General features: G+C 37.8%; 1 protein-coding gene across 9 annotated transcripts in view; it reads left to right on the top strand.

Moving 5' to 3' along the window:
• LOC109423958 (aryl hydrocarbon receptor nuclear translocator homolog) overlaps positions 1-26,866 on the top strand; it is a 747,249-nt gene that overhangs the window by 379,016 nt on the left and 341,367 nt on the right. For all 9 annotated transcript variants that reach the window (XM_062849869.1, XM_062849867.1, XM_062849868.1 and 6 more), the window contains exon 3: positions 26,770-26,850. In XM_062849869.1, the coding sequence (XP_062705853.1) occupies positions 26,770-26,850 (81 nt within the window). The remainder of the gene's footprint in view (positions 1-26,769; positions 26,851-26,866) is intronic.

Here is a 26,866-nt window from a genome sequence, read left to right as displayed (position 1 = left end):
GTCGTGTAATTTCGAACGATTACACGCTAAAATTTAGATAACCTTTTGCTAGTTTTACACGTTTTACTTAAGTAATAACTTATGGTAATGAATAATTCGCAAACGTCGTGCGCATCCCAGATCTGTCAGAGTGCCTCCTCCTCTCCTCTTCATGGCGTAACGTCCTCACTGGGACAAAGCCTGCTTCTCAGCTTAGTGTTCTATGAGCACTTCCACAGTTATTAACTGAGGGCTTCCTCTGCCCATGACCATTTTGCATGTGTATATCGTGTGGCAGGCACGAAGATACTCTATGCCCAAGGAAGTCAAGGAAACTTCCTTTACGAAAAGATCCTGGACCGACCGGGAATCGGACCCGTCACCCTCAGCATGGTCGTGCTGAATACCCGTGCGTTTACCGCCTCGGCTATATGGGCCCTGTCGGAGTGCCCAAAAGTGTCAATTTCCCAAACATGTCAAATTCATGTGGACTATGGCACATCTATTCCTGGTCGACGTCCGCGCTGCCCCGCTGAATAGAACTGTCCTTTTGATGTGAACATCTCCAGAATTAAGCAACATTTTAGAATGCTTGAACAGCTTAAAGTATAGGAGTTTCAGGACATCTAAGGGTCCTGAAAAACTTTGCCGAAGACTTAACCAATCATGTCCAAATTTTGCACAGTAGTTGTTTGGGACCTCAATAAGCATCTGAAAAACCTTGATCTAATCTGATCAATTTGAAAATGTGTATGTATGTTCCGGCAGAACTCTGGAATGCGTCAAGCAATTTCAATCAAGCTTTGCATACACATCCCTTAGGTTTGTCGAGGTGGTTATAGAAAAAATGGAATTCAAGATGGTGGTTTAGGGTCCAAGATGGCTGCCAAAACTCCTGAATGTATGCTATTTATCGACAAAGCGGCTTCGCATGCTATGCAATAGGAGCGTAGGATAGAAGTTTAGGATAAAGGGCAGTGAAGACGGTTAGGTGGATGGTAAGACGGTAAGGATTAGATAAAATGAGATTTTCTCAAGATACCTTCAGAGTTTTTTCCGGGCTTTCATCAGGCATTCCTCTCGAGAATCTTCCCAGGATTCCTCCCGGGATTTCTTCTGATGTTCTTTCCAGAATTGCTGCAGGGATTGTTCCTGAGATCTATTCAGGGATTTCTGCAGGGATTGCTTTAACCCTTCAGAACGCGCGCTGTTGTAAAAAGTACAACACTACCAAAAAACTTCGCTCGTCGTATGCAGCGCGAGCGCGGTGCAGTTTCGGTTGCTTGATGGCGCGCATCCTGAAAGGTTGAAAAATCCTGGAAGGATTCTATTAGTTATTCTATTAGGCATTCCCACAAAGACTGAACTCCTTCAAAGATTATTTCCGGAATTCCTGCTGCTATTCCGTGAGGGATTCCCCCCGAAAAAGAATATGAAAGAATATAGATTTCTGCCAAGATTTCTTCAGGCAACCTTAGATTTTTTAGGTACTCGTGCAGGAATTTCTGATGGGAGTTTTTTTTTCAAGGATTTCTTCAGTAATTCCTTCCGGGATTTCTTCTATGGTTCTTTGAGGGATTACTGGTGAGCTTCCATCCGAGATTCCTGCCATGATTACTCTAAAGATTCCATCGGGTATGCTCTACGGGATTTCTTCAGGAATAAAGTAATCCCTGATTTAGACAATCTTGAAATGATTATTTCATAAATTCTAGCCGGCATTCCTTCTGGGATTCTGCTGAAGTTACTTCACAGATTCCTCCTGGTATTCTTTCAAAGATTTTTTTTTTATATTTACAGAATTTTTGTGTGATTCTTTCAGGTATACACGCCGGGATTCCTACTGGTATTCCTTGAAAGATTCTTCTCGGATCTTTTTTCAGGGATTTCTCTCGGAACTTCTCCCGGAGTTTCTCTAGTAATTCCTGCCGAGTTTCCTTCTGTAATTCTTTCAGTCGATCATCCAGGTGAGATCCCTCTCGGGATTCTACCAGATATGACTGAAAGAATTCCTTTAGAAAATCCTCCCGATATTCCTTTAGGGATTTCTGCCGGGATTGCTTTACAAATGTTCTCGGCATTCCTTCAAGGAATACTGCTGAAATTCCTTCAAAGATCCCCAAACCCCTGCATCTGCTAGGATAGCTCCTTGGATTCCTCCATCAGGGAATCTTGCGGGAGTCTTTTAGGTATTCATGCCAGAATTCTTGCTGTGGTCCCTTCGAAATTTCTTAGCTGTTTTTAGATATTTCTCAAGGGATTTCACCCGGGGTTTCTTCAATTACTCTTTCAGTGAGTGGGACTGATATTGGGACTTTCAGGGATTTCTCCTGAGATCTCTACAGGAAAACTTCCTCCAGCGTGAGTTACAGCTAATGAGAGTGGGAATATAAGAGAAAAAGAGAGAAATATGCATTTTGATGCACCTAGATATCTTCAGTGAACCATGACGTCATCTGACAGTCATTTTCTTATTCTTCTTGAATAGTTATCCTTTCCATCACTAAATATAGATGCATTGTTTCTAGTACGATCAGAATACACTGATAGTATAAAAGTTGTTCAAAACAGAGCTTGATAAAATTATCAAATGTAGAGGATCCACACTGAAGATTTTTTTTTGGGAACCACGCCATTAACTTCCATTTTTTTCGTGAAATCATGTTTATTTTATTGGAACGTGACTGTTGATAACAAACTTTTATGAAAATTTCAATTATGAGACACCTTGGGTCATTAACTAAAGGTGACCCGTTAATTTAAATTCAGAAGGACACATACTTTCACGATTACTGTGTCAAATTTCCTTCGGAAATTTCGAATTTCTTTCGGATGCCAAAGTTGTCGGCAACTTTTCTGAATAAGATTCTTTCTCTGCAGAAATCATGCAAATCGATAGAGGTTTTCAAAAATGTATGACAATAATGTTGGCTTTAGACCAAAAAAAACAATAGTCCTTTCAACAAATGGAGTTATCTTGAATTCGTTCTATAATGGTTGGGTGCTAGAAGGTTTATTTCGAATATGCTTTGGCATGTGCCAATATTTACAAAATGGATTTGAAAATCATATTTCACACATGTAGAATTACTATTCGGATTGTGGGAACATAAAAAAGCTTCTTCCTGGCGTAACGTCCATACTGGGACAGAGCCTATTACTCAGTTTTGTGTTCGATGAGCACTTCCACAGCTATTATCTGAGATCTTCCACTGTCAATGATCATTTTGCATGGGTATACACCAGGCACCATGATAGAGTATCAGCCCAACGAAGTCAAGGAAATGTTCATTACGAAAAATTCATGAATCGAACTCGTCACCCTTAGCATGGCCTTGCTGAATATCCATGCGCTCAGCGGCTATATGGATCCCAACTCTAGCTAACGCAACTTCTTCAGTGTTACCAGTTTTACTACACATTTTCATGTGGTTGAGTTTTGAAAAAGACAGAGCACAAAACTGAAAACATAATAACATGGAACGGGCTCACCTGTTTGATTTCGAGCTTTTTTTCTTTTGACCATTCTATCTGTCACTTGTCAGAACCATTTATACCATAAATATCCCATGAATTATATCTATCCACTCTACATAATTCGATATCTATTTAACGAAAAATGACTGATTTTGTAGAGCTCAAAAAGTGCCATTTCTTCTAACTTACTCTTATACCCTACAATGGCGGGTACACACGAGTCAATTTTGACATTAGTTAGACAACCAGCAAAACGAAGCGCCTCTTATTTTTCCGAACTAATTCTATCCGTTTCCCGAATAGGCAACTTAGGTAATTGCTGACAGAAAATTGAAAATAGATAAGATCGAATCATCTCTTTCCACCCACTCAATACAGTATCGACACAGAGAGCATCATCTCCCAGCCCAGACAGTAACCAATTTCTTCCATTTCACTTAGCTCGCACATTTTCCCGCAAGATATCCTCTCGCATCACAACCCCAACTGCGGGTGATTTTTTGCTGTTTCGGTAGAATTGGCTCCACGATAACAACCCATTTCGGGGACCAACCCTGGCGATTCCATCGAGTAGAGGGAATCACACCAATCCGAAAAGGACCTTATGGAATTCCACTCGATTCTCTGTCTCTCACCCTTCTCCCGGACGTAACTATGCCGGATCGAATTGGATCGAAATCGAAATAAGCAACGGGTGAATCCAAACGCTGGTGGTGCTGCTGGCTGACTGTGGGATGCAATTATGATGCTTCTTCTTGCGTCGTTGGCGAGGTTCCATGGATGGGCCAGTCTGCCACATGTACACATTTTTCCACCTATTTTCTCGGCAAACCGTCCGTCGGCACTGTCTCTCTCATTCCACTTCATCATGGTCATCATCATTACCGCGCCAGGATCGACTCGGGCGAAGACAGAGCGGCGGGTCACAATAGGTCATTTACTTGAGCTGTGCGACAAAAACTTAAAAATAGTTTTTTCATCAAAAAATGATTGCAATTTTTTATTTTCACCTTTCCACAGTTGAGTTTATTGGTGGGTTTAACAGTATTTATTTAAAGTAAAAATTTTATTCTATTAAAAACGCTAGTGAGCTCGTTCCATACAATGTTGTTACTGAATAGGTGAGCTCATTTTATCCAGTATAAAATTGAATTGGTGAGCTCGTTTTATATAGTTTCTATCAATACAATTGTCTTGGTAATACGGCTGAGCAATTGAACTCGTTTAAACTGTTATTTTTCACCCATTTCTGAGCTAAAGATAACTCAAAAATTAATAAATCGCAGGATTGGATTTCAGCTCCTAGTCCAGCACTAGCACTGGAAAACGATTTACTCATTATTTGACTTGCCCCATTTTTGATCAGATTTGTGCGAATTTTGCTCATTTTGAGTAACTTTTTCTTAGCTTGTAAATTGTTTCTTTAATGAGCTTGTTTCATATAGTTTACTTTTGTTATTGATTTTCTTGTGTAAGTTGAAAAATCTTTTTTTTTACCCACTGTACAAGGCTTGAAATCGAAATCGATTCCGAGAGATATCATCATTTTTATTAGTGATTATCTCTGTCTGTCTGTACATGTGTCTGTTCTGTATATGATCCTTTGAGCCTGGTTGAATGCCACACATTAGCCACGGATACGAACTCTGCCCGCTCCGATACGGCGGCGTATGGGGCGGTAATTGTCGATTCGAATTCGCCGATTCAGCTTCACCGTCAAGCTCACTTTTCTGATTAACAGCAGTGTCGCTACACACAGCTGCGTTGCCGTGGTTGAAAACTGTCAAACCATACGGGAAAAGAGAGCCGACCGCACGAGGTTGGACATGTTTGCAACCAAGTATTAAATCCGGCGGACAACCCGACTAGAAAAATATATCAACTTAATAACTCATTGTGTTATGATGTTATGAATTTTTTCTATAACTTGTCATGTTATAAACTAGATGCAGGATGATGTTAAAATAACTAAAACTGTAACAAAAAGTACACCAGTCTAATCAAATTAATAACCTATTTTGTTATAATCAGATCAAAATCATAAAACAATATGATATTAATTTTAGCTTCAAGAAAACTACTTTCTATCATATTTTGATACAATTGTGTAAAATGATTTTCTGAATGTCATAGAATCGAAACTGAATTGTGAAGAATTTTATAACATAATATGATACAATTGAGTTATAATTTTTTTAAACACCAAAGATGTTGAACATGATTATATCACAAAGGGTTAAACATATCATGGTTTGATATAATTATGTTATATTTTTGTTAGAATCTTCTAGTCGGGAAGGTGTCAGCAAGCGGTTGACATTCGTTCGCGCGTTGAACCATAAAACCTATGAGCTGAGGCACCGTTGACCAGTCAGTGTGGTGTCTGAACCGAAACGCATCCACACCGAGGCGGCAACGATCCGCGTATGCAGTTGCAGTTCACCCATACAAGAGGTGCCACAATGCAATAGCCTGGATAGGACTGCCCCGTTGAACGCCTCTATGTGGGTTGAATCACAGCTTATGATAGCAACCTTTTTGCTTGGATGACTATGACACCACACCGGTCGGTCGCCAGTCTGGGTCTGATATGCGTAACGGCCTGCCTTCCCATGAGACGCCGTCGTCGTCATCGACTACGAACGACTACGAACGGAACCGGGTATTTGTCCAGGAATAACAATATCATAATAGCCATAAACAAGATACTCAACAAACAACGGGAGCAGATACCCAGGGCGGCATATGTGTTCAACCTGTCGTCACACAGTCTGCTTTCACTGCTGGCTGGATCAAGCGATTAGTTTTCTTCTACGGAATGACTAGCACGATAGTGTACCGGCGAGGCGGTTCGATGGGGATAGGTGCATCAAATGCTGACCTTTGCCGTGGAAATAGTTGTTTCGAATGATGATTTCTGATAATACTACTGATATGGAATAGTATGATGAGGCACAGCTCAATAATGTATGAAAGATGTGATTTTTCTTTTCAGTAAATCTGTTTTTTTTTTGCGGCATTTCTTCGAACTCTTTGTGACAAAAAAAATCTTGCCATCGAAAATCACATGAAATTTATTGCAGAGTTCAACAGTATTCGTGATTAAATTTGAATTAGTCTTCACAAGAGAATTAGGTGCTGATTTTTTTTTACTTTTTCTAATTTCCAGAGCTTAGAGTGTCGGAATGACTAATGTAAAGTCCAGATAAACTCTCGTTATAATAAAAAAAAATCTTGAGGTAGTTCTAATCAATTTTTGGTCGGGAATGTTGAGAAAAGCAGGAAAAGTTAGGGAATTTGAAATCACTGGAAGTAAGTAGGAAATTGCTTAGGAATTCTTGTTAGTCACCGGGTATTTGCAAAGTGTAACCGTTCAGCGACTCTTAATGCTTAAACCTTCATATTGAATTAGTATTGATGTAGAAAGGTAGGGTAAGTTCTTTTTAACTGAAAAAGGAAGCTCTGGAAGCATTGTGACGAGAATCTGTGAGATATGCTTTCAAAGATAATTTACTATTAGGTACTTAACTAGCCAAGTAACTAGCTGTCCCCGGCAAACTTTGTCTTGCCTACTGTGTTTTTAATGTTTCGAGTTGAAGCCTCCCCGTTCAAAATGCATGAAAATCATTTTTTTTAACTTTTCACTGTTTTTGGCTTCATAATCCTTCTAAGGGTGAAAACTAATAGAATAAAACTAAGACGACCCAAATTGGACGTTCTGTTCGCAAGTTATGCGCGGTCCCACACATGCCACTGCATTTATATATAGATAGATAGATAGATGTAATTTAGCTTAGACTCAAATGTTATTTACCTAACTGGATAAATACATATGTCTAGGATGTCTATGAGGATTTTGAAACCTTTTCGTGTAATAAAAATCTGTCTTGATATTTTAATACTTCTCACATTTTAAAACCAAATTACCGAAATCGATAAATGGAATAAACATAATTATTTTTAATTCTGAGAATCTCCGTCGGTAATAGCTACATGCTGTATTTCAAGCGCGTTCTGAAAATAGTTCTAGAACAGTGACCTTTAGCCTAACTGTCTATGCGTGCCAATAATTAGTTTTATGAAGATGTGTACTGCCGGTAAGGCATTTAAGGATTTTTTTTTAAATATCAATCCATTTGCAGGATTGAACATCAGACATTCATATATGAATACCCTTTCGCAATGGCAATCTGGAAGTGATCCTATAAGGGCCGGATGTAGAGGAGGGCCACGGCCTCAGGGGCCTCCATAAAATCCCACTTCACGAATAAAAATGTGAAACAAAAAAATATGTATTACACCAAAAAACAGAAGATAGAGGATAGTTCGAAATAGTTTTTAAATTTTTAAGGAGAGCAAAACACGTGTTCCGCAAAGGGGCTGAGAAAATCGGGTCACCAATGTACTATCTACTGGTGGAATGTCATATATTTGAAGGGTTGCAGCTTTCATAGCTCCTCAATTTTTTATTCAAACTAGTAAATCTTGTGCAATCCTGGAGTAAAACTTCGCTTGAACTCAAGAGGAACTCTAAAACTCTGTAGAATGTAGTGTAGAGTCAAAAAGCTCCTGCTCTATATTCGTGTTTATTTCTGTTGAAAATTCTAGAAATATTTTGGAAAAATTTGCCACGGAATTCTTAGTAGAATTGCAGGGATATTCTTGTTATGTTTTTTTTTTCGGAAACATTCGGAAAGGTAATTGGAATGATATGGTTGAATTCTTGCAGCATTTTCATTTTCAAGAAATCCATAGATTTCTTGAGGATATAGCAAAAGAAATTTGTGGCGAAATCCTAACAAAAATCTGAGAAAACTTTAAAAGTTCTGAAAATATTTTTTGTAAAAATCAGGCAAAAAATTCGTCTGCGAGTTTCCTCACAGGTTTTCTATAAGTTTCACAGGACATTCTACAAGAAATACAGTTAGTAATTACATAAGAAACTTCTCCTGGATTTTCGCAAAAATAGAGACTTTTATTTGAAAACCTTCTAAAATAGCGGAATTTCCATTGCAAGATGAGGTTTCTCCATAAGTTAATTTCAGAATTTTGTTAGATTTTTTCCGGGAAGTCGCCAGAGAACCCTCTGGCAGCTGCGTTAGATTTTTTTCTGCTAAAGTTTCACAAAAAAATCGTGGTAGTCGACCAGTAACTCCTCAAGAGATTGGTCTAGGTATTCCGCCAGAAATTTTCTTTGGTGTTCTCGTTTTTTAGCTAAGCTTATTATTCTAGCTTCAAATTCCTCCACAACGGCATTAGTACTTTATTAAAAGAATAAGAATTATTAATATTCTCTATAAGCAAAAATATACTTGGAGATAGGGCCCCCACATTTGTAAATCCGGCTCTTGATCCTATTATTTTGTCGTATCGTATATCTGAAACTTTTGATGTCGTGAAAAGAGCTCAATCAATTTAGTACATATAAAAACTACGCAATTCCATGGCACTGTCAATATTCAGCTTCATTTGGCCATTTTGTATGAATAACGGCTGATGAACTTATTGGTTTGTCCGACACTGTACTTACTTAAAACAAAGCTTATTATAATTCCCAAAGGAATTCATGGGAAATTTTCTAAAAAAAATCTAAAAATATCATATTGTAATCGCTGATGAAATGACAGAATGCTGGACGAATAGCAGACAGAATCTACGACTTACAGTCAGGATTCGTTATACGTGGTGCCACCCACTTCACGCCCACCCCAATTTTTCTGTTGTCTTTCAACCAATTCAGTTCATCTGGAAGAAATTAGCTTACAGGCTTCCTGCAGTAAGTATGATTTTGTATCTTTATGGTCAAACTCGTCAGTTTTCCTAAAAAGTTTTAAAAAAATCAGAAATTTTGATTCTTTCAATTTTTCATGAAAACGTTACATTGAATTTCCACTTCAAATGGAGGCACTTCAGAATCGGGGAAGATTGCGGAAAGCCATCGGAAAACCCAGGAAAAACTCGTCAATTTCTTTATTTGTAGGCGAAATTATTACTAATCAAGGTGTTGAAAGAATTTAATATGAATTTTAGAAAAATGTTCATGTTCTTCCATTTTTGGTATGAATGTCAAAGTAATTTGTAGTTCTTATCCTAACTGTAATATATAGCAATATTCCTTGAACAATTTCTGTTTTCGTTTGAAAGGGTTTCGTTAAAAGAAATGAAATCCTAGGAAAACTGCAAAGTAAAAAATTCTTGTTGATTTATGTATATGAATTTTATTTACTCGTAGAAAAACATTGGACAATTAGATTTTTTCCGTACATTCGTTGATGTCAGCTATGCTACATTAATATAGTACAGAGCTTTCCAAACTCGGTTTTCGCGGCGCCCCAACGCGTCACAGGCTCGCTTTTTCTACTCGTTTCGGCGAGCCTGCAAGAGACTGGTGCGCCGCAAAAACAGAGTTTGGGAAGCGCGGATATAGTAAATAAATTTGTAGAGCATGGTATACTTTCATTTTAAAAAATTCTAAGGCTCGCTCCTAGAAAAATTTGGAATACATAGTTTTGCTGAGTTTTTGTTTGTCTGAGAAGTGGCAATACTACTCGAAATATTAGTTCCCTAATTTCCAGACATTTCCAGCTCAATGCACAAATCAAGTACATGCGACCTTTTTCAATTAAAAAGAAAATGTTGCTCATGTATGCACTTCTGTCCGATCCGCTGTTATTTATTCTGAAACATTCTTCATTTGACTTTTGAAAAGGGCGTGTGAAAAAAAACCGAAGAAGAAACAAATGTAACTCGAAAAATGTAATTGAAAGAAGGTTTTCAAAAATGTTTCAGAATACTTGAAAGACTCTTGAAAAAAAAAATGCACTGAGATTAGTATTCGTCGCGGATCTATGTTAGATGTCATAATTTAAATTTTCTAATAACCTTAACCTTCGATTTTTTTATGTTTTTTTGCCTATATAGCTGACTTCCAGTTTTAAAATTTTCCAGTAGCCTAGGATGGTCAAATGTTTGTAACTTTTTTTTTCTCAAATTTTGAATTTGAATCAATTTTTAACACGATTATAAAGAAACAACTTTTGATACTAAAAATAAATTCTACAAGCAATTTCCAACGAAAAAAATGTACACAATTTTTGCCTGCGTCAGATCGTTCGATGTAACACAAATTTCGAACAAATAACTTGAAAATATACAAAAATAAATGTTTTGACTTCACAGAAAAAAAATTGAAAAATCTCGAAAAACATGTTGGTAGGTCCCACACACATTCTAAATTTTAATTTTTAATTTGGAACTGCATGAAAAAAGCTGGACCGAAGTGCTGTTTTCTATAGACCATTTTTCTAATAAATATTTTGAACTAATTAATATCTTGCCGAATCTTCTTCCTTCATGTTATTAACATTCATGAGCATTTCTCTTTTTTAAATTATTTTTTACGAACCTCCTTTTTTACTTTTCAAAACATGGGTAACTAGCTGTAACTTTTCGAAAAGTGTATCAAATATTCTCAAATTTTCACTGTAATCAACACTCAACCATTGTGTATTAGTGGTCCAAATTTGGAAAAGATCGAGCTATTCTACACGAAGTATTAAAGATTCTAGAAAACGGTGTAATTATCCTATAGCCAACTCTGAGCTTTTATATCTCCGGATCAGTGAATCAAAATTCAACCATCGCGCAACAATAATGACAATGTCGCAACCCGTATTTGTTGCGACAAAACAACCCATGCGACATAAGTTTGTCCCAACTTGAAAATAATGGGATTAACATCGTACATCACGAGTTTAGAGATTTTTAAGCCTTGCATTGCGATTTTCGAACGGTAACTTTGAGTCGGTAAACACTGCAACTCTGGTGAAGCTCTATCATCAAACAGTTTCGACTTTGGGTTAGTAATAATTGATTATTCGCGAGTTGAAAAGTACGCAACAAATTCAGCTTCCGTTTTGTCTGCAACAAAAAATTTCGAGATCATGTCATTATCTGTCACCAGTAAGGATAATGACTAATCGTCGCACCTTCTTTGTTGCTAGTTTTGTGCCTCTTTTGTCTGACATTTCTCTGCACTGCTCCGGATTCTGTGAATTTTGAGAATTTAAGACTTATAAAATGAGCTTAAAAAACTTGAAGAAATTAATGAGAAAAGTTATAGCGATTTCATTAATTTTATGACTTTTTAATAAATTGGTCTATTTTCAACATGCATCCCATTACTTTTTTTAAATTTTTTGCTGGTTATTAAGTTACTTTCCATCATAACATATTTATATTCAAGTCAATTAGAGGGAGTTCAAATGAACTTGAATTACCATCTCCAATTTTGAAACGATTTTGAAGTTTAGGATGATTTGGTGTTATATTAGAAATATAATCTAATCGTCATAATTATCTTCCGTGTTAAAAAATTTAAGTTAAGTCAATAGTTTTACCATAAAACCGTAAAACGTAAAACATCATATACGTAGCTCATTATATCAGTCATTAGGGTAAGAAATCAAACTTTGAACTAGTCAAATTGTAATCTTAATTTGAACCATTTCAAAATTCATTAAAACGACGTACTTTTTAGGAAAATATTGTCCCGATAAAGATTTTAAACAGCTTTCCGTAATATAACCTGATAACATGGACTTTAAAAGCATTGAAAAAAGCGTTTTTGTCATGGAAAACAGGCAATTGAAAAATCACTGTGATTTCACCCGTTTCCCCCCAGAGAAAGCACATTTTCGGTGCACTCGTACAGCTCATGCATTGTATCACATGCAATATGTGAACACGTCAAATGAAAGCTTATTTATCGTAGAATCGACCAACCGAATAATATTCATTATTTGTCATAAAATTATCAATTTTAAGTAATTCTTACTTGGAGAATGTTATCTTAAGGCGAAACTGGAAGCATTTCCTCACTTTTTGGTTTTTGATTTTTTATTAAATAACGAAGCAACATTTTCAAAATTGGTTTTCGTGCACATGTAGAGTATTGATCAAGGTATCTTCTGATTTTTTTTGTAGTGGAAAACGTTTTTAGTTTTTGCATAAACCATTTTTGAACAAAATTTCACAAAAAAATGGAAAACATTTTCCACTTCAAAAAAAATCAGAAGATACCTTGATCCATACTCTACATGTGCACGAAAACCGAATTTGAATATATTGATTCGTTATTTAATAAAAAATCAAAAACCAAAAAAATTAGGAAATGCTTCCAGTTTCACCTTAAGTTGAACCATTTGTAATCTAAATTTGAACTAGTAAACGGGGGCGAGCTTCCAGTGTTGGCCAGCAGACTGCGCTAGTGGTTGTTTTGTTTACTCTTGAGGGATTAAAAAATCCAAATTTAGTTTCCAAGTTCCTGAAGAGTTTAGAACATTCTTAGTTGAAATTCCACTGCCTAATGAAAAATAGTTATGGGAATTAGCAAATCCATGTGTTTTTCTATTGTTCAGCACGAAATTGGCTGTTGTGGGAGATTTTCGAGCTGCTGCCGCCAGTAGATCAAATTAAGATTAAAATTGGTTCAAATTATGATTACGATGGTTATACTCGTGGCTTTCATGTACATAAGTTTTTGCCGTAGTAAATTATTGCCATGTGGGAGAAAAAATCTCTCAAAATTTGCGCTACTTCGGAAAACCGCAATTTGGTTCAACTTTTGATTACCTACCCCAATGCTCAAAATTTCATTGCATTTGGTTCAATGAATCCGGAGATAAAGTGCCTGTACCAATTATGGCACTACCTAAGGAAAACTATTTGTACAAAAATAACGAGAAGACCAACGAATGCTATCAATATGTTAAAAGTTAGTTTAGTTTCCATACTTTACAGGAAAAATATAGAAACGGTGACAAAGCTACTTTCAGTATTCCTTACAGCGTGTGCCAATGATTTCGGCTCCTTTTCGCACTATTCGCATGCATTCCTTATGGAAAACTATGACGAAAAAGGGTGCAAGGAAGCCGAAATTTTAAGGAAAATGATTTATATCTACCATAGTTTGAGCAAAATATGAAGTTTAAATGAGTGCAACTATCTTTTGTGAACGTTATCTGTTGTTCACATTTTTTTTTCTAGTTGATTCACATCGTTTAAATGTGGAGCGGACCTGGTGTGATTGTTAGAACATTTGACTATCATGCCGAGAACCTGGGATCAATCCCACAACCGACAAACTCACAAAATGTGATTTCCTCCTTCGAAAGGGAAGTAAAGCGTGGGTCCCGGGATGAACTAGCCTAGGGCTAAAAATCTCGTTAACACAGATAAAAAAACATCGTTAAAGGGCGAAAACCAACAATGGCGAATAATTGATACTATAACCATAATTGGAATGGAACACTTACCCTATAACAGCTCAAATTTGGCTAATATGGCTGGATAAATATACTTTTTTCTAAGAATCTTTACCACTTCGCGTAGAATAGCCCTATTTTTTCAAAATTTGGACCACTTTTACACAACCACTTTTAGAAATTGATCCTCGCCTCTGTCGGTCGCGTTTTACTGTACTCTCCGCACAACGATCAATAAAATCACGCCGGTCACCGTTCAAACCAAGTTTTCCGCGAGTTAACCGAAATACCCAGTTTTCACATTTACCAGTTCGCCGCGTTGATAACCATAGTTGATCAACTTACAGTAAATTTGAGATTTTTTGATGCATTTTTTTCAAGAATTTACAGCATTTTGACCATTTTTCAAAAAGTGAAAATTTTGCCTGTCCCAATCGTTTTGTACAATGAGACACTGTGCCCAGGGAAGTCGAGAAAAGTTTCCGACCAGAACGGGAATCGAACCCACCGTCTCCGGATTGGCTATCCTTAGTCTTATCCACAAAACTCTGGAGACCCCGAAATTTAATGTTAAGTTTAATGTTAGGCCGTTACAAATATTTACATATTTCACTTTTTGTCCCACCACTCTTGGGCTGGTCGGGGGGGGGGGGGGGGGGGGGGATAAAACTAATAGAGCATTTAATCTGAAAAATATTAAAAACTCATCGGATTTGTTATAAAACTTTTAGCTAGACTCGATATTTTGATAAATATTTTTTTATCTGCCCCCTCAAAATGCAAAATTCTGCCAAAAATGTTTTAAGGGGGGGGGGGGACAAAAAGTCAAAATTAAATTTGTATCCGCCTTATCTAACACAGTATGTCCTTCAAAATTGTGCTCTGAACAAGCTCAACCCGCACATTGATTTCATATTACGTGCCGGGAAATCACCATCCTCCATCGCCGCCACAGCTGTAATGTAGTTAAAAGTTCCAACCGCGTTTTCCAACGGAATGGTACTTTCACATTCCTTCCGAAGAATAAGACGACCACAATATGACGGACATTTCGCCACGGTGCGGTGTAGTAAGTTGGTGGCTGATGGGTAGGTAGGTAATTACTTTTTGTTTAATATCTTACCGCGGTCACCGCGCGACCGGCGGCATTTGTTATTGTCCATCGCGCCGCAAAATAAAACATTCAAGCGCAACATCAACCGCAAATAGCAGCAGCAGTAACAAAAGTGGCGATGGCGGTGCCTTTCCGCTTTAAAAACACTATGTTCCGCCACACCGTGGTCCTGAATTCTAAATTAGTGGTTCACTCGGTACCTACAGTAGTGTGATGATGACGGCGGAATGTGCCGGGTACCCGATGAAACCGGTACTGCGCCACCGATCTTGGTGGATGATGAGAGAGTGGTGCGGTACCGATCTCTGAAGAATACGAATACAGTATGTATACAGTGCTGGCCAGAAGATACGTAACTTTATCCTTTTTGTATGATTTTTTTTTCATTTTTTTCCCTAATGATATTTTTATGGTCAACCTATCGTTTCTTAGAACCTACGGCATTATGTACATCCTTTTTTAAAGAAGAACTCGAATGAAATTAGCGAGAGTGGTATTCGATCCTAGATTCTTGACGAAAATCGTCATATTTTAGTTTTTTTTGTCCATTTGATTAAAATTTAAACGAAATAGTTTTTTTACAATTATCAACGGGAACTTTAAAATTATGGGAGATTTACCAAGGTAAAAAGTTAGAAACAAATATGCAAACATCTAAAAGGTTAAAACCAAGCATACTTTCAGCACACTTTTGTATTTGTTTTTTTTTTGTAGTTTTAGATTTTTCAGTATATGTATTGCGGAGATTTAAAATCAGAAATCTTCTACAAAGATGATATGTTGTAAGTTAAACTGTTTACAAACTATGCAGCTCGATGTTATCGTAATAACATTTATGTTTGTGTTCAAAACTATCATTTAAATTTTATTCAAATTATATGAAATTTTTTTAAAAAAAATGTTTAAAAATTTAGCTTTTCTGAAAATTTTGAATGACACATCGAGAAAGTTCCACAACTATTCATCAATGCTGTAGATGTGAGTTCAACGGTGATTTCTGGGCCAAATGGATTCGACATGGAAACCCGCTTGGGTTGCACCTCCACCCTACGAACACTGAACGGCGATGAAGAGGCCAGAGTAGGAGGAAGCAAAATCGTTCACTCACATGTGTCTTCCGCCTATGATGATGATGACGCGATCAGATCGGGATCGGTCACCATCAGGCCAGCCAGCCACTCAAAGGCTGACCCCGAAACCCGTCGCCATTTGCCTGGATGCTATTACCCCAGAAGAGAGCTCACTCAAGTCAAGCCAAGTCAGTCAGTCAGAGCTATTGTTATTATTTTCACCGATACGGTAGAATAATATAGCGTACGCGGAACGTGCCTTTATTCGTAAACACATTCGGCGCGGCGGCCGGGGATGCAACAGCAGTTAAGTCAAGTCGAGCGAGGAGCGAACGGGTAGCGCACTGAAGCCTTCATAGCGATCCGATCCGAGACGAAGACGAAACTCATCATCACCGCTGCGGCCGGCCGTCATTAGACCGCGCAGCCAGTTCGAACCGAAGGGAAAAGAATCCGCCGAAAAATATTTCCTCGCTTATTAGCTCTCGTTTCTGCGCGCCCTGCCATATCCCATATTGCAGCCGAGCAGTGATTCTCAACTCTTGTTGTGCAACTCTGCTCCAGTATTAAATTAATTTTATTTGAAACGATTCTCCTTGTATGTCAAAAGAATTATCGGAAAAAGATTATCACACATATGCGATGCCTAGTAAGAACCCTACAATGTACTCTATTTCCAACAAAGAACTATACGGTTTTGTAAGGTTATTCAGCATTACTTCAAATACAACATATGTATATGATTTTTGTATGAGATTTTTTCAAGAAAAAAATGTTTTTATATTATGATATACGTAATAATCTGAGTGGCGCAAATGATCGCATATGATCGTTCACAATTCGTGGTGTTGTAGAACCATATGTTATATTGTTATGGTAATGTTTTTGTGTAGTCCCCACGATAAACTTTATGGTAACGTTACAAAACAAAGTATTGTATTTTCGTTGGATTTCATTAGGGTATCTCTAATGATACATCCAATCCAGATAAACAATTTTGATGACTCGTAACAGATAAAGCTTAAATTTGCCAACAGAAATTTATGTGATATTATTTGTTACGTTCACACAAACAGATATTATTTTTGTTCCACCCTGTAAATTTCCAGTTACCATATAATTTTGGAATGTTGATCTTTTTCGGTGAAATATTTTCACATCAACAGCCCAGGCTAAACTTGATAGACTCTGAACTCTAAACACCAGAACTCTGATTAGATCACTTAAAAGTACTCTTCAAAAATGTTCATACAAATACAATGCAAAACAATAACACTACTAGGTAATACATCGATTTTCTATTTTAGAGATGTCCATAAAATCGAAGTTTATTTAATTAATTGAGGCATTTTTTTGTTTTATTTTAATTTAAATTATATACCAAAATGTAACAAAACAAAACATATAAAAATTGCATTACAACTGAGTTTTCGATAAAAGGCTCGGAGTTTTTGGCATAAATTAGTACTTCTCTCTAACTAACGATTAAACCACTATGTCGCTAGCTTATTACCATCAAAACCTTCCATCTCCTAAAATACGTATGGTTCAAAGACAAAATTCCCAAAAAAAATCATTAAGTTCTGAAATTCATTCAGGGTTTCTTTTGAAAATGTCTTCGGGTATTTATTTACCCTATTCAAATCATCATGTTACAGATTATTTCAGAAAATTTTCCATGTGATCCTCCAGAAGTGTCACAACGAATTCTTTTAAGAAATCTGGCATGAATTGCTTCACCAATGCCTCAATGATTTTTCACAAATCATTTCAGAGATTATTTGGGAAATTTGCCCAGGGATTACTTGAGAAATTCCTGTGGATATTTATTCAGAAATTCCTCTCGGCATTCATACCGAGAATCTATTGCAGATTCCTTTAGAAAATCTACCAAAAATTCCTTCAGAAATTCTTCAAAAAAATCTTCCTTAAAAAATCTTTAGGAAACTTGTCCGAGTGTTTGGCCAACAATTTCCTCACGGATTCTTTCTAAAAATCTTCCATTCATATGGTAATTTTCTTCAGTAAATGGAAATGGAAGTTCTTTAAACTCCACAAAGAACTCTTTCAAAGCGACTTGCATGATTTACATCTGAAATTCCTCCATTTATTTCATTCAATTATCCATGAATTTGAGCAGAAATTCCTCCAGGGAATTCGTTCAAATGTTCCTTCAGAAATTTCTTTAGACATTCATTTCGGTTCCTTTAATAAAACTTTCAGCGATGCCTTCAGATACTTTTCCAGAGTTTTTCAGAAAATGTTTCAGAAGTAAAAATTTTCAGAAAAAATCAGAAAATTTACAGAAAATGTTTCAATTTGCGGGACTTTTCTATTTTTTTTTTCGAAAAATGTCTTCGGAAAGGAATTTTCTCTCAAACGATCTTCCAAGGATTTTTTCAAGAATTTTCTCCAGAGTTTGCTTTAGAAGTTACTTCAGGGTTTTTTTTAATCTGAATTTTTGTCAGAACATCTTCTTGGGATTTCTTTAGAAATTTCTCCAGGAACTCTTCTTAATAAAATTGTGAGATTTATTCAGGATTTTTCTTCAAAAGTTCCTATAGAAACTGCCCAAGGGGTTCCTTCACAATTATTCAATAAAATCTCCCATGGCTTTTATTATAAAGTCGACCAATAATTTGTGCAGAAACATCTCCAGCTGTTCCACCGGGAATTTCTTTACAAATTTCTCCAAGTGTTGCTTTGATAAAACTTCCACAGATTTTTCGATAGTTCTGCCATGAACGCTTGCTAAAATCCATCCTAGGATTCAAATAAAAATCTGTCACGAGTTTCTGAAGAAAAAAAAACTCCCAGGGATTCTTGAAGAAATTCTTTCATGGACTCCTTTGAAAATTTTTCGTAGGTTTACTTTGAAAGATCATCCAGCAACACTTAAAGAAATTCAGTCAGATTTTTTTTTCACAACATCTTCTAGGGATTTCTTTAGGCTTAAGAATGTCCTCCAAAACTCCAAGAATTCCTTAAGAAAGTCTTGCACGCATAGCTTCCAAAAATGTTCCATGGATTCCTTTAGAAAACCCTTCGAAAATTCCTTTCAAAATCTTGCATAGATTGTTCCAGAAATTCATCCACGTAATTTTTCAGATTTTTTTTTTCATAGAGACTCCTCTAGAAATTTTCCAAAGTATTCGGCTAGAAAACCTTCAATGAGCTTTCTTAAAAATACTCCATGGATTTTTTTTAGAAAACCATTCTGCTTCAAAATGTTCTCAGAATTTTTCTAAAGTATTTTCTCCAAGGATTGCTTTAGAAATTCTTCAAAAGATTGTTAAGAACATACTTGTTAGAATCTCAACATGGCCGCCACAATGGCCGACTTTGGCACCTACTCACGATTTTTAGCACACAAATCACTTCATGAACAAGCCCAGCGCACCTGAAGCTTGCTTTTTGAGATTTGTGCGCCGGAATTTCTGATGCAATTTTTTAAGCGGGATTTCAAGACGTTTGTCCTTAAGGAAATTCTCAAGATTACTTCATACAGCTTTACATATTCCTTCCAGAAACTTCTCTAGAAATTTTCAGACATTCTTACAAGGTTTCTTAAGGAATGGCTGGAAGACATTATTGAAGAGCAGAGATTCCTGCAGACATTTACACAGGGATTTCATCAGAAATTTCGCCGGATATTCCTCTATGTATTTTCTTAAAAAAATCTACAGGATTTCCTCGTACCTATATGAATTTCCTCCAGGAATTCAATAAATAAAATGTTTAAGATTTTTATCAAGGGAATTTCCTCGGTATTTTTTCCCAAAAATATCTCAAGAGCGTTTGATAGGTATTCCTCCAGGGGTTCCAAGGTGTTTCCTTAAGGTTTTCCTTCTGGAATTTTTTAGGAAAATCAATCTATAAATTCTTAAAATATTCCTGTTTTATCAGAAATTCATTTAGAATTTTTTTAATTCCTTCTAAAATTTCTTCAGCGATACTTTCGAAAATATCTTCTTCAATATTCCTGGAATTGCTTCAGAAATTTCCGTGGGGATTTATTCAAAAGTTGTTCCATGGATTCTTTCAGAAGTTGTTCCAACAGTTCCTTCAGAAATTGCTCAAGCGGTTCCTACAGAGATTCCTACATGAAAACATCCATGGGAATGTACCAGTAAAGGGGCCCTGATATCAGGGAACCTGGACTAACTAGCTCTGATTTTACATTGACAGCACTGGAAACAGTTCAGCACACATCTTGTCAGTAATCTGCCGAAGCATTACAATAATGACCTTCTTCTAAAGTTTGCGACATACTTTGGAATTCAATCAGCTGTGTACACGCCAAGATAGTATAAGGCATCTACCAAAATATCGGGAATACATTACAATTCTCGGTGAGGAAGTCATAAGAAATGTTGAATAAGAAGTTTGTTAGAAAGCTTTGAGGAAAAGTCTGACGAATGGGCAACTCATATACTGCATATCGACAATGTGCGAAAAATTTATAAAAAAATGTCAGAAAGGAAAGTATGACTTTAAGGTTAATATATAAAACTAAGTATGTCCCGGGCTGTCAAAAGTCTGAAAATCCCTACTTCATAAGTCATCATAATACGGACTGCAAGTTTTAAAATGATTGGCTATTCATAAAAAAGAAACTTTTTTAAAAAATGCACATTTAATCAAGGTATGTACATAAAATCGAGGGTCTACATAAGCGAGGGTCTACTAAATCGAGGTATACCTAGGTATTGTTAAATGATAATTCAACAATAGTGTTAAACGTTAAATTACTATACATTGTATGATGCATATCCATAACTAACATTGAGTTTTATTGTCATTTGTGTGGTAACCACAATAACCTGTATTGTCATGTTACAATAAAAAGCAGTGAAGAGAATTGTCAGACAAAAGAAGCACAAAACAAGCAACAAAGAAGGTGCGACGATTACTCTTTATCCCTACTGGTAACAGATAATGACATGATCTCGAAATTTTTTGTTGCAGACAAAACGGAAGCTGAATTTGTTGCGTACTTTTCAACTCGTGAATAATCAATTATTGCTAACCCAAAGTCGAAACTGTTTGATGAGAGAGCTTCACCAGAGTTGCAGTGTTTACCGACTCGAAGTTACCGTTCGAAAATCGCAATGCAAGGCTTAAAAATCTCTAAACTCATGGTGTACGATGTTAATCCCATTATTTTCAAGTTGGGACAAACTTATGTCGCATGGGTTTGTTTGTCGCAACAAATACAGGTTGCGACATTGTCATTATTGTTGCGCGATGGTTGAATTTTGATTCACTGAAAAAAGTATATTTATTTTATAGGATTTTTATAAGAAATTAAATTGCCAAAAATCAATTTTATTGTAAATACAGTGTATCAAACAATTGTCCGTACAGCAATTTTTTGGTCAAAATAATTTTTCATTCATATGATCATAACTTTTTTATACATCAATCGCATACACTGAAATTTTGATCAATCATAAACTATATATTAAAGCTCCATTGGTAAAATTTTAAGCGAGATAGAATAAGTTTTCTCAAAGTTATAGAACTTTTAGTAAAACTTATAAGATTTTTGAACACATTTTTAAAACATTATATCTCAATATGCACTCGATGAAACTTTTTGCATTTTTTTGTGATACAGCTGATACCTAAGGCTTTCATATGCAGCCTCGTTTGAGGTTTTATATTCACTACAATAAATATGAAAAATCTGTATACGTTCAGAGTGTCATTTGGAAATTTATCATATTTTGATCAATGAAAGTGCCAAGTGTTTTCAACGTTTTTAAACTCTCTTAATGTAATATTTTTATACAGGACCTACCAAACTACATATGAAGAGTAGGTCCTATGTATTTTTTGTTCAGTCAATGCACTTTTATTGGTGGAAAACGTTTGGCAGATTATATGTGCAAAATAAGGTAAATTTTTAAACATCGTCAACTACATAAGCACATTTTTCATATTTTTTTTGTAGTGAATATAAAATATTAAAAGTAGCTGCATATGAAAACCTTAGGTATCAGCTGTAACACACAAAAAAAAATGAAAAAGCTTCATCGAGTACATACTGAGATATAATGTTTTAAAAATGTGTTCAAAAATATCATAAGTTTTTCTCAAAGTTTTATAACCTTCAGAAAACTTATTCGATACCACTCAAAATTTTACCAACGAAGCTTTAATATATGATTCATGATTGGTCAAAATTTCAGCGTTTTCAACTGACGTATATAAAAGTTATGAACGTTTGAATGAAAATTATTTTGACCAAAAAATTGCTGTACGGACAATTGTTTGATACACTGTATATGGTAATATAATTTATTTTATTGTATATATACAATAAAATAAATGATATAATCATATAATTACGATAAAATTGATTGAATTACAATAAAATTGGTCAAACAATATCAAATCCATAAAATGAATGGCTTTTGTTTCATTTATTTTATTTGTTCTATTTATTTTGCGTGTTCATACCAAACTGTGTATACCTAATGTAGAAAATTGTCTGTTTAAGATACATCGTATGGTACATAACCATTTTATAGTTACTTTATTGTACTTTGTTTGTTAGCCACATTTAACTGTATTTTAATGAAAACTTCAACAGAATTTCATGGTAACTAACAATTTATTTGCACATAGTTGAAGGCCACTGGCGCGATTCCCGCGCAAACCATCCAACGGAACCCCGCTCCCCTCCACCGTCTGTACAGGGTTAGTAATTACATTTTGAGCCGATTGTTATTATTTATACCACAATTAATTTGTTTTGACTTATGTGCAGGCAGTCAGTCGGTCGGTCGGTCGTTCGAACCCTCGGCTCGGTGGTTTTCGATGGTGGCCACTCGTCGAGGGTTTTCTTCCTCCAACCACTCACCGGCGTTGGCTGCGCCGAATCCATCATCGTCATCGAACCGAACGGGGCTGCTGTCAGCGGCAGCTGACCATCTTAAAAGTCGCGTTCCCGCTCGCTAGGAAATCTGCAAACTGGAACAAAACAACACCAGGGCACCCAAACACAACAATGTTGTGTCGGTGATAGGCACGTTCTCATTTGTCATCGGCCGGTAGTGGCCGCATTGGACGGCTGGCTTGGCTTGGCTTAAATATTGTGTAAGAAAAACTGAGAATGAGGTCAGACACGTTCTGGACCGGTATTGAACTGCGAGCTGGCGGAATACTGCCGTAAACTGGGTTGTTCTTTACGCTTTTGTTTCAGATTATGTTTCTTCTTCTAGTGTAGTACCAGTAAAACATACTAACCGTGGATTTTCGCCTGAGTACTTGTTCTAAATGCTCTCAGGATTATCACTTAATGACAATTAAGAATCAAAGCTTCTGAGAAAGTTGTAAATTTCTACTTCACAGAGACAACATTTATTTTCATAACCATTTCTCTGTTATAGAGAGATATTCAGCCCAGAGTGGGATATATCTTGAACTATACCATTGGACATCTTCAAAATTTGTCAAATTGCATAATATGGAACAAGCTCACCAATAAATATTCACTCGTGTTGCCGATGGCGTTGTCCTGAAGAAAAAAACAGTATTTTTCTCAAACCCAACGACGCACAGCATGATTGACTTTTCGTGGATAAATTGTGTCCAGACTCATCCTTACCTTACCTTACCGGTCAGGCTAAGGCCGGGTGGCCTCTGCTGTACATAGTAGCCGCCTCCATTCCACTTGGTCCATGGCTGTTTGTCTCCAGTTCCGCACTCTGCGTAGGGTCCGCAGATCGTCTTCCACTTGGTTGACCAACCTAGCTCGCAACGCACCACGTCTTCTTGTACTGGTCGGATGACTCTCGAGAACCATTTTAGTCGGGTTGCTATCCGACATCCTGATGACGTGACCCGCCCACCGTAGCCTCCCGATTTTCGCGGTATGGACGATGGTTGGTTCTCCCAGCAGCTGATGCAGCTCGTGGTTCATTCGCCTTCTCCAAGTCCCGTCTTCCATCTGCACTCGGCCGTAGATGGTACGCAGCACCTTCCATTCGAAAACTCCAAGGGCGCGTTGGTCCTCTGCACGTAGGGTCCATGTTTCGTGCCCATAGAGGACGACCGGTCTAATCAACGTTTTGTAGATGGTTAACTTCGTGTTACGGCGAACTTTATTCGATCGTAGAGTTCTGCGGAGTCCAAAGTAGGCACGATTTCCTGCCACAATGCGCCTCTGAATTTCTCTGCTGGTGCGTTGTCGTCGGTCACCAGTGAGCCCAAGTACACGAATTCTTCAACCGCCTCGATTTCATCACCGTCGATATGAATTCGGGGTGGCGGGCGCGGTGATTCCTCCCTGGAGCCCTTTGCCATCATGTACTTTGTCTTCGACACATTAATGACTAATCCGATTCGCTTGGCTTCACTCTTTAGTCGGATGTACGATTCCGCCATCGTCTCAAATTTACGAGCAATAATATCAATATCATCGGCGAAACCAAGCAGCTGAACGGACTTCGTGAAAATCGTCCCACTCGTGTTTATCCCCGCTCTTCGTATTACACCCTCCAAAGCAATGTTAAACAGCAAGCACGAAAGACCATCACCTTGCCGTAACCCTCTGCGAGATTCGAAGGGACTCGAAAGTGTCCCTGATACTCGAACTACGCACATCACTCGATCCATCGTCGCCTTGATCAACCGTATCAGTTTATCCGGGAATCCGTATTCGTGCATAATCTGCCATAGCTGTTCTCGATCGATTGTGTCATACGCCGATTTGAAATCGATGAACAAGTGATGTGTGGGCACGTTGTATTCGCGGCATTTCTGCAACACCTGGCGGATGGCGAACATCTGGTCCGTTGTAGCGCGTTCACCCATAAATCCAGCCTGATATTGCCCCACGAACTCTCTTGCAATCGGTGAAAGACGGCGGCATAAAATTTGAGAGAGTATCTTGTAGGCAGCGCTCAGTAGTGTGATCGCGCGGTAGTTCCCGCAATCCAACTTGTCGCCCTTTTTGTAGATGGGACACACGATCCATTCCTCCGGTAATACTTCCTCCTCCCAAATCTTGGTAATGCCCCAGTGTAGTGCTCTCACCAGTGCTTCTCCACCGTATTTTAGAAGCTCGCTTGGTAGTTGATCTGCTCCAGCGGCTTTGTTGTTTTTCAACCGGCCAACCTCCTCCTCAATCTCTTGAAGGTCAGGGGCCGGAAGTCTTTCGTTCTGTGCACATACTCCTAGATTTGTTACCACGCCACCTTCGGTACTTGCAACGTCCAGACTCCTCCACTCCTCCTAAATATGTCCGTGGTTATGAACGACCCCTAAAATTGTTGATGATTCATTGTATTCCGCAACCCAAATTGGGTGAGTGCGTTCCAGGTTTCTTTTACATTTTTTCTATCCATCATTATTTGTGTTATTAAGCGTGTGTAATGAAAATGTCAACTAGAGTTCAGCAACTCATAATCGTATAGCAATTCATTGAGCACGTGTAACTCATTCCCGACCTTGGTTCATTGAAGTATACAATGGTGCTACCCGGGAGGGCATCCCCCATAGTTTTGTTCTTTGTGTATGCATGGCATGTTCAAACGTTTGTTGGTCGTGCGCTGCTGCTGCAGTGCGTGTTCTGTAGATGCTCCTTGGCAGTGAAGAATCTCGTGCAAATACGCGCGTGCCTTCATCCGTTAACTTCATCGATGACGTTTCCCTAAGAATGCCTTTGGAAATCGGCGTAAAAACTCTCGCACGGGCACGACCTAAGACCAACGAGGATACCGGTGACGACAGACCGACCGACCGACCGCACATGGATTACATTCCCCCACACATTGATGATGACGACGACAAAGACGAGCCGGACGATTCGATTTTGACTTTCCGCTCAGGTCTGCCACGTACTCGACCGGGGCGAACGCGCGACGGGCGCGTTTTTGTTACCCTTTCCCGATTGCTCCTCTTCGATGGGGGCGGGCGGAGGGATTCTTCCGTTTGCTGCTGGCTGTATTTTCCTAATGTTTACCGGCCGGTTGCTCTGCGCTTCCGTCGGGTCTTGTTTTGGATGCATCGGTTTACTAGGGCAGATGGGGGTGAAATGGAGCAGATCAATGTTCTAAAAAATCACAGTTTTTAAAATAATCATGATGTTTTCCCGGTCGTATGATTAGAACAAGTTTTTATAAAAAGACTAAATGTATTCCTTCGCGTTACATTTATCGAAAGATTTGCTAATTCATTTTTGTATTGAGTGTAGCATACACTGAGGCGTTTTAGTCGATATAACTTTCAACATTTGAAATGTTTCAAATACAAATTCCAATGGACGACTGTTTTAGAGTTTTGAAGAGAGATGTTGAGTATTACGCCAAAAACGTATTGTAAACCATATTTTCTTCACACAAAAATCATAAAAGTATTTTTTAATCGAGATAAGCAAATTTCCCACTTGTCCGATCGTATTCCACCAAATCTCCCTTACGACGATGACGATGAGAGCCAGTCAGTGTCCGTGGACACGGACTCGGAAATGAATGTAGGTCAGCGATGTTATCCGACCGGTGTCAACAAACATCGCTGTAGATGGTCCGTCTGCCGCGCCGGTATTAAGGACCAGCAGACCACCATCAGACGACGACACCGGCAAGCTTCAGCGGCGATGGAACGTGGCTTAGCCCGTACATCCTCCTACGGTAGTCTGCACACGTCCCGCGACGGTCGATGTGATCTCACGCGTTCCCGAACTGTCCGTCCGTTGGTTGTTGTTGGTTCGTCCGTCTGATGAAGAAGAGACACTTGTTCGGAAAGTGCATAATCCGAATTGTTACTGCAACTGACTGACTGAGTTTACATTGTTATCTAGCGCGTTTGGTTTCAATGCTAATCAATGTTTCTTTTTTTCGTCTCTTTTTTGCAGATCTGATGAGGATAGTGCTAGTGGTAACAAATACAACAGAATGGAAGAAGACAACGTTCAAGAGAAGGAGCGATTCGCCAGGTTAGTCATCAGATGT

This window comes from Aedes albopictus, chromosome 2 (genome assembly GCF_035046485.1).
Source record: "Aedes albopictus strain Foshan chromosome 2, AalbF5, whole genome shotgun sequence".
Taxonomy (NCBI): Eukaryota; Metazoa; Arthropoda; class Insecta; order Diptera; family Culicidae; genus Aedes; species Aedes albopictus.
Note: the sequence above shows the minus strand (reverse complement) of the source record. Positions and strands in the feature narration are given on the sequence as shown.